The sequence below is a fragment of the Neurospora tetrasperma genome (assembly GCF_000213175.1).
Source record: "Neurospora tetrasperma FGSC 2508 unplaced genomic scaffold NEUTE1scaffold_3, whole genome shotgun sequence".
NCBI classification, from domain to species: Eukaryota; Fungi; Ascomycota; class Sordariomycetes; order Sordariales; family Sordariaceae; genus Neurospora; species Neurospora tetrasperma.
The window spans coordinates 4,171,955-4,183,127 of NW_009799101.1; the positions used below are offsets into that span (position 1 = coordinate 4,171,955).

Genomic DNA, 11,173 nt, shown 5'->3' on the forward strand with positions numbered 1-11,173 from the left:
GACGCCGATAAAACCATTTATTGGATGTACTTCTTTCCTTCTATTCCAGTACCTAACATGACACACCATTCGTTCCAAGATGGCTTAAGATCCTTGGTCGCGGCGAGGGAGCTGGTTGTAGATGGATGGGTGTTGGGGACGTCGCCCAGGGTCCACCAGCCTCATGTTGCGAACGCGGCCCATGTTGTTCGAGTTCCTCCTGTCCGAAATTTGTCCTTCAACCCATCTCCGAACGTTTCTCTCGACAGAAACCGGTTGTAAAAATAATATCATCCCAGCTTCTCAGACCCCATGTAAACTTTTGCGTTGTAAAGTGTTCGAGTAGAGCGTACCGATCGATAATGGCTTGGTAATACTCCAAAAATCTGACATTGTCAAATATACCTTCCTCCTCTTAACGTTGCCGTTTCCGGAGCCATTTGCTGACCCTTCTCTGCCGAACCCCTCCCACCAAATCATCCCATTACAAATGAGCAGGCATGGCGTCAGATCGATCGAACGCCTTGTTGCAGCTTGGGCATTTTCGCATCCGGTTCGCCAGTCGGTTATCGACACACTCGTTGCAGAATACATGCCCGCATCCCTTGAGTATCGTGTTCTTGAAGTTGCTCCTGCATACGGAACAAAGGACCAAGTTCTAGAGAAGTGGCAGGTTAGTCTATAAATCCAGGTCCAATCTCTCTCCAAATCCCCACTTACCCTCAGCATTTCCTCCTCCTCAGTTGAGTTGGACTGGCACTTTGTCTTCCATTTGTCGCGTTCCGAGCTAACTTTGTCGAGGCGCACCTTGAGCTTCTCCGCCTCTTGTTCCTTGTCCATTGCCTTCTCCTTCAGTTCCCTGCCTGCAGTGTCCTTGGATTTCACAAGATTTTGCAGGTTTTCAATCTGCGACTTTACCGAATCTGCCCGCCGAGTGGCCTCGGAACTCAAGGATTCCAGCTTCTTGCTCTCCGTCACAATAGTTATGTTGGACTGCTTCAGATCCGCAATCTGCTTCTCCAAAGTGGTGATGAGTGCTCGGTGCTGTGTCTCGACATCCTTGAGCTGGGAAATGATCTCGGAGCTCTTGCTGTTCTGTCCGCGCAATGTCCGTATCTCGGCTATCCGAATGTCCATGTCTTTGCGCGCCGCAAAGTACTTCTGGTCTGCTTTGCTCTTTTCGGCTGTGAGAATAGCAACCCGCTCCTCCAGAGCAGTGAAATCCATCACCTTCTTATGGGCGATACCCATAGCCTTCCTATATGACTTCTCGAGTGCTGGAAGCTCCTTGTTGATCGCCTCGTAATCCCGCTCCAACTTGGCGAACTTCTCACGGAGCTCTTCAGCCGAGAGAGTACTTAAATCCTCCGTCGGGGCGGCCTTGGCTGCATCTTCCGTTGGTCTTAACCTCTCAAGTTCGGATTCTAGTTGAGTTATCCGATCCGTCATGGCCTCAACAAGCTCATTCAGGTGAGCGGATGCTGTCTTTTCCTGTTCCTGGCTTGCCTTACGCATTGCGAGTTCAGCAAGAAGCTCATCCCTTGCGGAGCGGATCCTAGTGAGATCCTGGTCTTTTTGTTGTATCTGGTCCTCCAGATCTGACGTGAGAGCCTGGGCTTCTTGTTCCAGGGTGGCACGGTACGATGTTCGTTCGGCCCGCAGCTTCTCGGCGTCTTCCCGGAACTGCTTGTTGACGGCCTCCAGGTTGTTGATGCGCTTGATGAGATCCTCGTTTTGAGCCTTGAACTGCTTGAATACGTCGGTCCGGGCATAATCTTCCTCGGAAATGCCCTCCTTCTTGATCTTGAAACTGGCATTTTCTTCTTGTAAGGTCTTGATTTCGGCAAGAAGAGACTCAATCTGTTCTTTTTGCTTGTTGGCCACGGCAATGGCTTCCTTGTATTTAGTCTTGTACTCGGCGCCGTCGCCGTTTTCCGCAATTGAACCTGTGCCATTTTCGTCATTTGTGGTTTGTCGCGTTGTCGAGTTGGCCAGTGCCTGCTGTTCCAATTTTTGGACTTGTGCACTTCTAACCCTATCGAGCTTCCGTTCCGCCTTGATCACCTTGAGAGTCGCGGTATCATACTGTTCGGAGAGCGTCGCATTTTCGGCCTGGAGTCTGTCGATTTTCACTGCTAGTTCCTTTTGATTTGCCAGTAAAGACTTCACCTGTGCTTCCAATTGCGCCACATCGGGCTTGACCTCGCCCCGGGAACTGGCGAGCTTGTTGAGTAGCGACTCGACCTTGAGAATGACGGGTTTCTTGATGTCATCCAAATGTTGGCGGAATTCCTTGCTGTCCTTAAAGGCGAGGCTCGATACCCAATTGGAGTCTGCGGGCTTGAGGGCTATGGATTTGAGTGACCCTTCGACAATCAACTCTAGCTCTTGAGTCAACTGGGGGGGTTGTCAGCGCGCTTTGTCGTGTGGAGATATGAGTGGGGCCGAGACATACCTGCGATAGCCAGTACTTGATAACCCGCAAATGATCATCGTGAAAAGCCGCGCTTTTCTCGGCTTCTTGTAGACGGTGTTCTAGGTCGACCTTTGACCGCTTGTACTCGAGCATCTGCCGGTAAATGGCACCTTTTTGATATTCCTGCGCGTTGTAACCAGTCAGCCAAGCCGTCGCCTCCAAGCCCGTGAAAGGAGATTCATGTACACCGTGGGCGAGTTAAGGAGCGTGGTATTTGGGAGTAGGCAGGGTCAAGGCATTGCATGATGAAGAGAGAATCCTGGGAGCCGGGCGTGCTGTTGCCAGCAAGCCGCGCATTAGCAAGGGTCGAGGAGAGTACCCCAACAAAAACATCGCGGTGAGGGTCATCAGGAGGTTGGCCGACACGTAAGATGCTATCTAAAGCGGACGCGACTGCGGTGGATGGCAGGCGGCGTCGAGGGGCTGACAGGATAGAACACGCCGGACGGCGTGGAGGATGTGAGGGGCTAGGCTTGGATGTGATGATACGGAGAAGGGCGAGAAAGGAGGGGGTGGGTGTGAAGCGGTAGCCGACAATGTGTGGAACATACCTCAATCCAAGCCTCTTCCCTTGAATCGTTGGAGTCGTCCTTGGACTTGCTGGTGCCGTTGACAGCCTGTCGCTTGCTAGGAGGGGCAACGTCGTCCGCGTTGGCGGCGGGTCTCTTCCTGTCCTCCATCTTGACGGTGGTAGGACGAGGCACAGCGGAGGGAGAGGTGGCAACCGGCATGAGGTGAGGCGCTGGAGGGAGCGGGCCGGGAACTCAGTTGTCGGCGCGGGCGGCGAAGGGCGAGAGCGCGCGAGCGAAGAAGGCCAGAAACCAAGTAGCAGCGGGCAGAAGAAAAGAGGTTGTAAGGAAAAGCGCGGTCGGCAATGGAGAGCAAGGACCGAAGGCGAGAGCAGCCAGCCGGGCGTGTGTGCGATGAAAGACGTGGTGGTCTTTGTAATGGTTGAGCTCTCTTACCGCCACTGCATACGGGGTGTGGATGACTCGTTCTCCGTCGTCGATGAGGGCGTCAACGGATGCGGAGGGGCTGTCGGCGACGACGATGTGATGGGTTTGTGGGTGAGCTGGGTGGGTGGTGAAGTTGGACAGACCCGGTGCGCAGACTTGGTGGAAAAAAGACAGTCACGGCTCGCTGCCAAAAAGGAGCGTGCGGGTTCCAGTCTTGAACAAAGTGTCGGAGGATGGAAAGTGTGGAAAGGACGGAGCAGCACCTGAGGCAGGTCGAAGAACGTGACTGGAGAGCCGAGCCGGACGGGCTCCAGTTTGACCCAGCCTAGATATGTAGTGTACTTGAGAGAACTTGAGAGGGACCAGCGCAGCAAGCCGCAACGGACAGGCCGCCGAGGTGTCGAGGTTAGGTAGGGTGATTGAATACAATGGATGAATTGCTCGCTGTTCTCTGCTCTCTCACTTTGTTAGTCCCGTGTGTCTTCCATCTGTCTGTCTGTGACGAGGAAGGGCGGAAGCAATGGCCTGGAGGAGGAATCAAGTCTGTCTGCAACTGCAACCTTTCCACATTCTCAACACCTTCGTTCCTTCGCTCATCGGCCGCTGCTGGACACAAAAAGTGGGTCTTTGAACGGGAGCGCAAAGATGGACTCGCGGCGAACCCGCCAGACCGACAGAGTCCACTCTCTCGCCCTTTGGATGCGTCACGCTAAGCCTCTTTCAGTCTTCGGTTGGCCAGCGGTGCCTTTATCGCACTTTGGATTCCTCCAACGCCACTGGCCGATGTGAACTGGTACCAGACTACCCGGAGCCAGTGGCCCAGTGCACCACCACCACCGGCCGGGACTGGATCCTGACCACCCACCAACCCACCCCGCCCATCTTTTTTCCCATCACCACTTGATCAGTCAACAATCAATTAACCGGGCAACTTCGCGCGCGTCTTTCTTTCAATCGCTTGTGCAGCAATTGACTCCCTTGGCCGCGCGCTATCCTCGATCTTTAAACTTCAGGGTTTTCTGGACACACACCAAACCAATTCGATACCCGCCAGAACAAAGTCGCATCGCTTGAGGCTCATCATAACCCTACTATAGTCTTTGTTTATCGTCGGCAGCCTTGTGTGGGCCATGCTCACCAAAACATCGACGCCTCCCCTTCTCTATAGTTGATTCCCGGTAGTCGCCGACTAGATTCCAGATGCTCAAGAAACCGGGCTTCGGCCCCAAGGTCAAACCCAAGGTGGTTGCTCGTCGCAACGCGCCTCCTTCAGCAAAATCCACCGATTCAACTCCCGCCCCGACCGAGTCAACAACCTCACAACCTACCACAGCTGCCGCCACTCCCACAGCCGAGTCCGGTCCCTCGACCCGTCAGGTGTCGCCGGCTTCAGCTTCAGCTCAGCCTACACCCCCTGCAACTCTCCCAAGCGATACGGCCCCCGAGAAGGAGTCTTCGAGTGTTGCCAAACCGGTTTCCAAAGATGCCGCTCCAACGGACAAGCAAGCCCAACCTGCCACGATCTCAGCTACAGCTTCTGTTCCAGCTCCGGCGCCAACTCCAGCCCCTACCGCAACGGCGAGTACCCCCGTGGAAAAGCCAGTAGAAAAACCAGTTGAGAAGCCAGCCGAGAAACCGACAAGCGAAAAGAGTTCGAATGCGACGACCGCGACCGAGAATCCGAAAGCAGCGGCACCAAGACAGACACCTTCCAAAGCCAGGGGTACACCGGCGGCGGTTATTACTCCGACCATCATCGAAATCACTAGGCCCAGAGGCAGAAGCTCCGTGGCGACATCAGAAATCATAGCACAATCTCCGTCCAGAGCTACACGCCCGACACCCGCGGCCGATCCTTCAAGTACCACGTCCTCGGCCACCCCCAGTGGAACCTCGTCTACAGAGGCAGCTTCAACGCGTTCCAGCACAGAAACTACACAACCGGTTACCCAGTCCGAGAGCTCCACTGAGAGTCGAGCAGAGTCAAGTGCCGAGGCAACGGCCGCACCAACCACTAAAACTACCAAGAAGGCGCCCGTACCAAGGGCACCACGGGCTCCTCGAAAGCGCAAGGCGGACGCAACAGTCGATCAAGCGGACAATGATGAAGCCGTGGCCGAAGCCGAAACGGCAGCGCCACCTCCCAAGAAGCGAACGCGGACAACAAAGAAAGCCGCGGCCGAGTCGAGTGCCGATGGAGAGGAAGCGGCTGAAGGCGAAAGCGAAGCCGCAGTACCAGCTCCCAAGAAGCGAGCTCCTCGAAAACGTAAAACGGATGCAGCAACCGGCGAAGGCGAAGCGGATAACGATGAAGCCGAAGGTGCATCAGCAGCAACAGCAACAGCACCTCCCAAAAAGCGCGCACGGACAAGGAAATCAGCAGCCGAGCCGAGCGTTGAGGGAGAAGACGACCAGGAAGCAGCACCCAAGCCGAAGCGGGTGCGGAAGCCAAGAAAGCCCAGGACAGAGTCGAACAACATCGATCCAGCTCTCCTGGGCGATGAGGAGCAAAATGAAGAAGCACAAGCCAACACCAAGAAGGGCAGGCAACAGCGCGAAGCTACCCCCGAAAATGCCGAGCAAGTGCAGATCGACCGCACCCAGCTAACCATGGCCGAGCTGGCCAAGGACCTGCACATCGGCAAGAAATTCAGTCTACACGACGAGCTCGCCGAGCGCGAGCGCGCCAAACGACAGAAGTATTACGAAAAGCGCAAGAAGCAAAAGCGCGGCGAGACCGCTGACGGTGACGGCGACAATGCCGACGGCGGCGCCAGCGGCGAACAATCCGCCTCCGGCACCCCCGCTCCCGGCGGAACCTCTGCTACCAACCCTGCTGCGTCCTCCCGGCCTGCTGCCGCCGCCGCCATCGACGAGCCTCCTCTAGTCGACTCGTCCGTCGGCGCCATCGGCGAGCAGTATATCATGATCGACGGCGAAATCCGCCTCAACGAGCGCTCGCTCCAAGTCGACCGCCACGCAGCCGTCGACCAAGCCAACTACGAAGTGCAAGAAGAAAACGACTTTACGCACTTAACCACATCAGCCACCTACCTCCGCCGCAACATGAAACCGGGCCAATGGTCCGACGAAGAAACCGACAAGTTTTACTCGGCTTTAACCATGTTCGGCACCGATTTCGAAACCATTGCTCGCCTGTTCAAGGACAAGACGCGCAAGCACATCAAGTTGAAATTCAACCGCGAGGAGCGCGCCGATCCGGACAGGATCCAAAAGGCGCTGGTGGGCGAGAGAACGGTCATGATTGACATTGAGCAGTACCAGCGCGACACGGGGCAGGAGTTTGAGACGGCCGAGAAGATTTATGAGGAGCAGAGGAAGGCTGAGGAGGAGTTTGAGGCGCGGCAAAAGGCGATTGAGGATGCCAAAGCCGAGGAGGAGCGGAAGAAGGCCGAGTTGCTGTTTGGGAAGGATGGACAGGGAGGGGTGGCGGGGGGCAAGAAGAGGAGGGGGAAGAAGGCGAGGCCGGAACCAACTTGGTAGAAGATGGATTGAGTTGATGAGGTGAGGTGTTGTGAAAGATTAGAGATGAAGTGTGCAAGTCTGGTGTTACAAGGGAATAAGGGGGGGGGAGATATAGGTGTCTATCGAAGGAAGAGACTCGATTGCTTTTCACTCTGGCATAGTTACTGGTTTTCTATGGTTGAATTGGAAGAGAGACGGACAGGAACAAATGACAAAGTCACGGGATAGGTGTGGCACGGAAACAGATAAAGGCTCTTACCATCAGGGATCAAATAGGTTTTATATACCCATCAACCGGAGGGGCACTTAGTTAGGTATGGAAACAGGGAAGGGATAAACAAATGGAGACACAAAAAAAAGGGTTCTTGATCATACTATGTGCGGACGGCTTCATGGTCTCGGATCTTATCTTCACTTTCATTGCTGGTTATGGTTTGTGATGGAAAGCAGCTTCGTTCACTCTTCAAGAGACAGGACTATAGAGTACATAAAAAAATAGAGTGATTCGTAAGCTGTTGTTCTAGGTCTACGCGAAGCATCTTTCTAGTGTCATTACTCCATTTACTCTTGATGCTTCCTTACCAAAACTTGTCGAAACCTGTCGCGCATTGGAGAAATCAGCCACACAAAGCCCACCCGTGTATTGAATGTGAACGTTGATCAGCAGTGTTGAGCATTTTGAGCTCCCTAAGGTATAATGTCATCATAAAGTCTCCAATGCATCCTAAGCAAGCCCAAACCATCCAGCCGTCGCCCACGTTTCAAATGCAAAGGCAGCTGCTAACGAAAATCCACCCTGCCAACGACTTTTAACGCCCAGTTACGAAAAACCCAAGATATCTCATTCCAGCCTACAGCCTCACCCCCTATCTATTGTTGGGGCATGTCGTCATCTTCCTCCGGTCCTTGATCGAAAAGGAAGTTGGCGGCAAGCTCCTCATCCTTGTCGCAAGCGAAGTAGGCCTGGATGGCCTGGTCCTGGGGAAAGCCCAGGCGGGTGAGACGCTCGATGGCATCGCGTTCCTCCTCTGTGACAGCAATACCGACAGAGCCACCCTCACCACCCTCGCCAAGGAGATTCAAAAACTGATCCGAGTTCTGGGCGATCATCTGGGCGAGTTGAGGGTTGCCGGCACCGAGCTGTTGCAAGATAGGCTCCAGCATCTGGGGCTGCTCCTGTACAAGCTGGCGCATTTGCTGAAACTGTGCGTTGTTGCGGAGGAAGTCGAGGTTACCCAAACCAGCGGCCTCAGCACCAGCACCCTCCGCACCACGAGCACCACGTCCGCCAGCGCTGTTGCCGAGCTGAGCGGCGAGGTCGAAAAGGTTGACTTGATCGTCATCGTCACCGCCGGCAGCAGCGGGGGAAGCCGCCTGAGCGGCAGCAGCAGGGGCAGCAGCCGGAGCGGCAGAAGGCTGGCGAGAGGCAGTTTGTTGCTGGAGGTTGGCGGGAATACCCTAAAGCTGTGTCAGTAAACCAGATATAGAACAGAAAGTGGAATGAGTTGTGAAACGTACGTTCAAGAGATACTCCACAGCGCGCTCGGGGTTGAAAAAGGCGGCACGCATAGCAGCGTCAATCTGCGAACGCTCGAAACCCATAGCCTCCATGTTGGCAATGGCCTCGGCGCGCTGCTCGCCCATGGCAAGGGCATTGGCATCGCGAGCACCGGCAGCTGGGGCCGCCTCAGGAGCCGCAGCGGTTCTAGCGGGCGTCGGCGTCGAAGAAGCAGCGGCAGCAGCGCTGGAGGCCGCAGGAGCGGCGGGGGGAGCAGGTGTCGAGGCCGGGGCGGCGGCAGCGGGGGTAGCGGGAGCGGCGGCAGACGACGACGACTCGGCTGGCTTGGGGGCAGTGGTCTTGGGCTGCGAAAAAAATGTCAGCTTTATCTTTGTACGAGGACGTGAGTAATAACGGGGTTATTAGTACCTTGTTCACGACGCAGACAACGAAGCCCTTCTCCTCGATCTTGTACGACTCAACGGTCTCCTCATCCTTCAAGATCTTGCCTGTTGGGGCAAAGTCAGTATTCGGGAGCGGTATCCATCGTTTGAGAAGCAAGCGGTGCTTACCGGAGTAGATAAGCTTCTGCAGCTCGGGAGCCCAGCCCCTCTCCTCGGAGATCTTCTGCTTGACCTTAGAAATCTGCAACTGGTTAGCTTCTAGCTCGCCAGCATCATACACGTCTCCCGAAGCGACATGGGAGGCTCGCGACGCCGACAGAGCATTCGATTGTTGAGGGCTGTCACGGCGTATTGGATGTCTCCATGACGTCGGCCTGAGGTAAAGGGTGTAAGGAAATGGGAGGCGACGAAGGGTAACCAACAGTCTCGGTAGGCTCGATCTCGAGCGTGAACTTTTGTTGTTTGAGGTCCTAGATGAACGAACAGTCATTGTTAGTATTTGATTATATAGACTTTGAGAGCACATGGACAGAGGGAGCGAGCTCTGATCCAACCAGGCAGACAGGATCCAAAGAAGACGCTGGGTTGTTTCCAAATTTGCTGAGAAGCTATCGCGGTACGTCTGGCTCGTTGTCTGCCTGGCTGGCTGGCTGGCTGGCTGGCTGTCTACGTCAAACACTCGACATGGGCAAGCTTATGGGCACGTACCTTGAAAGTAACCTTCATGACGGGCAATCTGTGACGCAGCTAAGCGGCTGCTACGTTGACAATGAGAGTCTGATGATGTAAGTAAAGTCTGTCCGGACGGGCGAGCCTCGTTGGGTTTCGAGTCGCGATGGGAGACAGCAAGATTTGTTGCAGTCGGCGGAGTTGGGCGAGGACTGACGAAGAAAAAGTGGAAGTGGTTGGTGGTTGCTGTGGTAAGGTTGAGATGGCGAGGTGGCATACAGGGGAGGAGGTAGTTGTAATCGCTGTGGCAAGAAATAACAGGAAGCTTGAACGTTTTACAGCGGCTTGTGATGACTGATGGGGCAGCTTTGAGGCGGAGAATTTGGGGTTTTGTTCGCTTCACCTGCACTGCAGTGAATGGAAGAGGGGCACTGCAGGCGGGCAGCCAGTGTGCTACGGCAGTGAATGGCTGGGGGGGAGGCGGCAGGCAAAGTGGGCAGGCACAAGGCAGCGGCCATTGTTAGGCGGGGGGCTGCGCGGCATCTTGCCGCCTGGAGCTGGTGGAGAGGTCACAGTCGTCACACTGCCATCCGTCTGTACACACACATGGAGATTGATTCCATCCATTCACTTTCCCGGTTGTGTTGGCCTTTTTGCGTTGGAAAAACATGAAATGGTTCTTTATCAGTCCGGCTTTTGAATGTCACTGCTTACCACATGCTTCCGTTGGCGATGGAAGGTGATGCCAAATCAAAGGGGAATGTTTGATGTCATGCTGTGAACCGATCCAAAGCAGCCATCTTCTTTCATCTCTTTTTTTCTGGAAAAAGTATTATTTTCTTGCGATGAAGAAAATGAAGTCATCGCTATCGCTGGTTATGGCAGTGTCACGGCAATAGATCTCCACTCATCAGCGCGTATAAAATGGGGCTGAAGAACACCTCCCCGTCTGTACCAATCATATGCATGAGTTCCCTCTAGAAAGAGCACCAGATAAGATAAGGCCTTACGTTCGTGACCCGTGGATCGTGACATTGAACTGGGGAACATGGTTGCTCTTGCTCTGAACATCATGTGTTGAGTTGACCACGAGTACCTTCCCTTCGGTTATCATCGCAAAATGACGGAACGGTAGCATTGGAGTTACTTTTCAAAGCAGCAAATATGATTTGAGGCAGACATTTTATTCTGGTTTCTCTCATCACCATTCCCAAGCTTCCAAGCTACCTACATCTCCATTGCAGTCATAGTCGGACGTCTAAGCATCATAGCTTGGATGGAAATCACAGCTCAATATCACCGCGCATATTTCTCGGGCACGATCTTTGGTTCTGACTTTTTCATTTCTCATCCGCTACATCTTTCAGTCGTCCGTCTCGCGCATAGCGCAGAGAAGCATCTACCTGAATCCATCCATCATCTAGCCATCCCTCTATCCAACCATAGCCGAGCTTTTCTATGTACAATTCCCACCTATCCAAGACCCATCTTTTAGGTATGGAACTCAAGTCCAACGCCTCGCAATCAAAGGTATCATATTCACGTCTTCAAACAAAACCCCCCTCCTTTCCTCCCCCAAGATATGAAAAATACAAAGGAAAGAAGAAGGAAAATAAAAGAGGAAGAAGAGGAAAAGGTGGTATCTCTCCCTCAGCAGCGACCTTTCTTACTCTCTGAGCGGAGATCGAGCCAAAGAGAATGAAGA

The 11,173-nt window shown here is 54.1% G+C and overlaps 3 protein-coding genes across 3 annotated transcripts; 1 reads left to right on the forward strand and 2 right to left on the reverse strand.

The window, feature by feature from the left end:
• Positions 1-224: 224 nt before the first annotated feature.
• NEUTE1DRAFT_82708 (E3 ubiquitin-protein ligase bre-1) lies at positions 225-3,135 on the reverse strand (the record flags this gene model as incomplete). The annotated part of the gene is made up of 4 exons (XM_009853042.1): positions 225-637; positions 700-2,376; positions 2,435-2,578; positions 3,007-3,135. The coding sequence occupies 4 exons, from the start codon at positions 3,133-3,135 to the stop codon at positions 464-466; spliced, it is 2,124 nt and encodes a 707-aa protein (XP_009851344.1).
• Positions 3,136-4,611: 1,476 nt separating this feature from the next.
• Positions 4,612-6,915, forward strand: NEUTE1DRAFT_122560 (uncharacterized protein; the record flags this gene model as incomplete). The annotated part of the gene is made up of 1 exon (XM_009853043.1): positions 4,612-6,915. One exon carries the CDS (start codon positions 4,612-4,614, stop codon positions 6,913-6,915), a length of 2,304 nt encoding a protein of 767 aa, XP_009851345.1.
• A 156-nt stretch (positions 6,916-7,071) lies between these two features.
• On the reverse strand, positions 7,072-9,707 carry NEUTE1DRAFT_117137 (uncharacterized protein; the record flags this gene model as incomplete). The annotated part of the gene is made up of 7 exons (XM_009853044.1): positions 7,072-8,355; positions 8,416-8,760; positions 8,825-8,904; positions 8,968-9,040; positions 9,222-9,269; positions 9,508-9,576; positions 9,686-9,707. 6 exons carry the CDS (start codon positions 9,523-9,525, stop codon positions 7,768-7,770), a joined length of 1,152 nt encoding a protein of 383 aa, XP_009851346.1.
• Between the last annotated feature and the right edge of the window lie 1,466 nt (positions 9,708-11,173).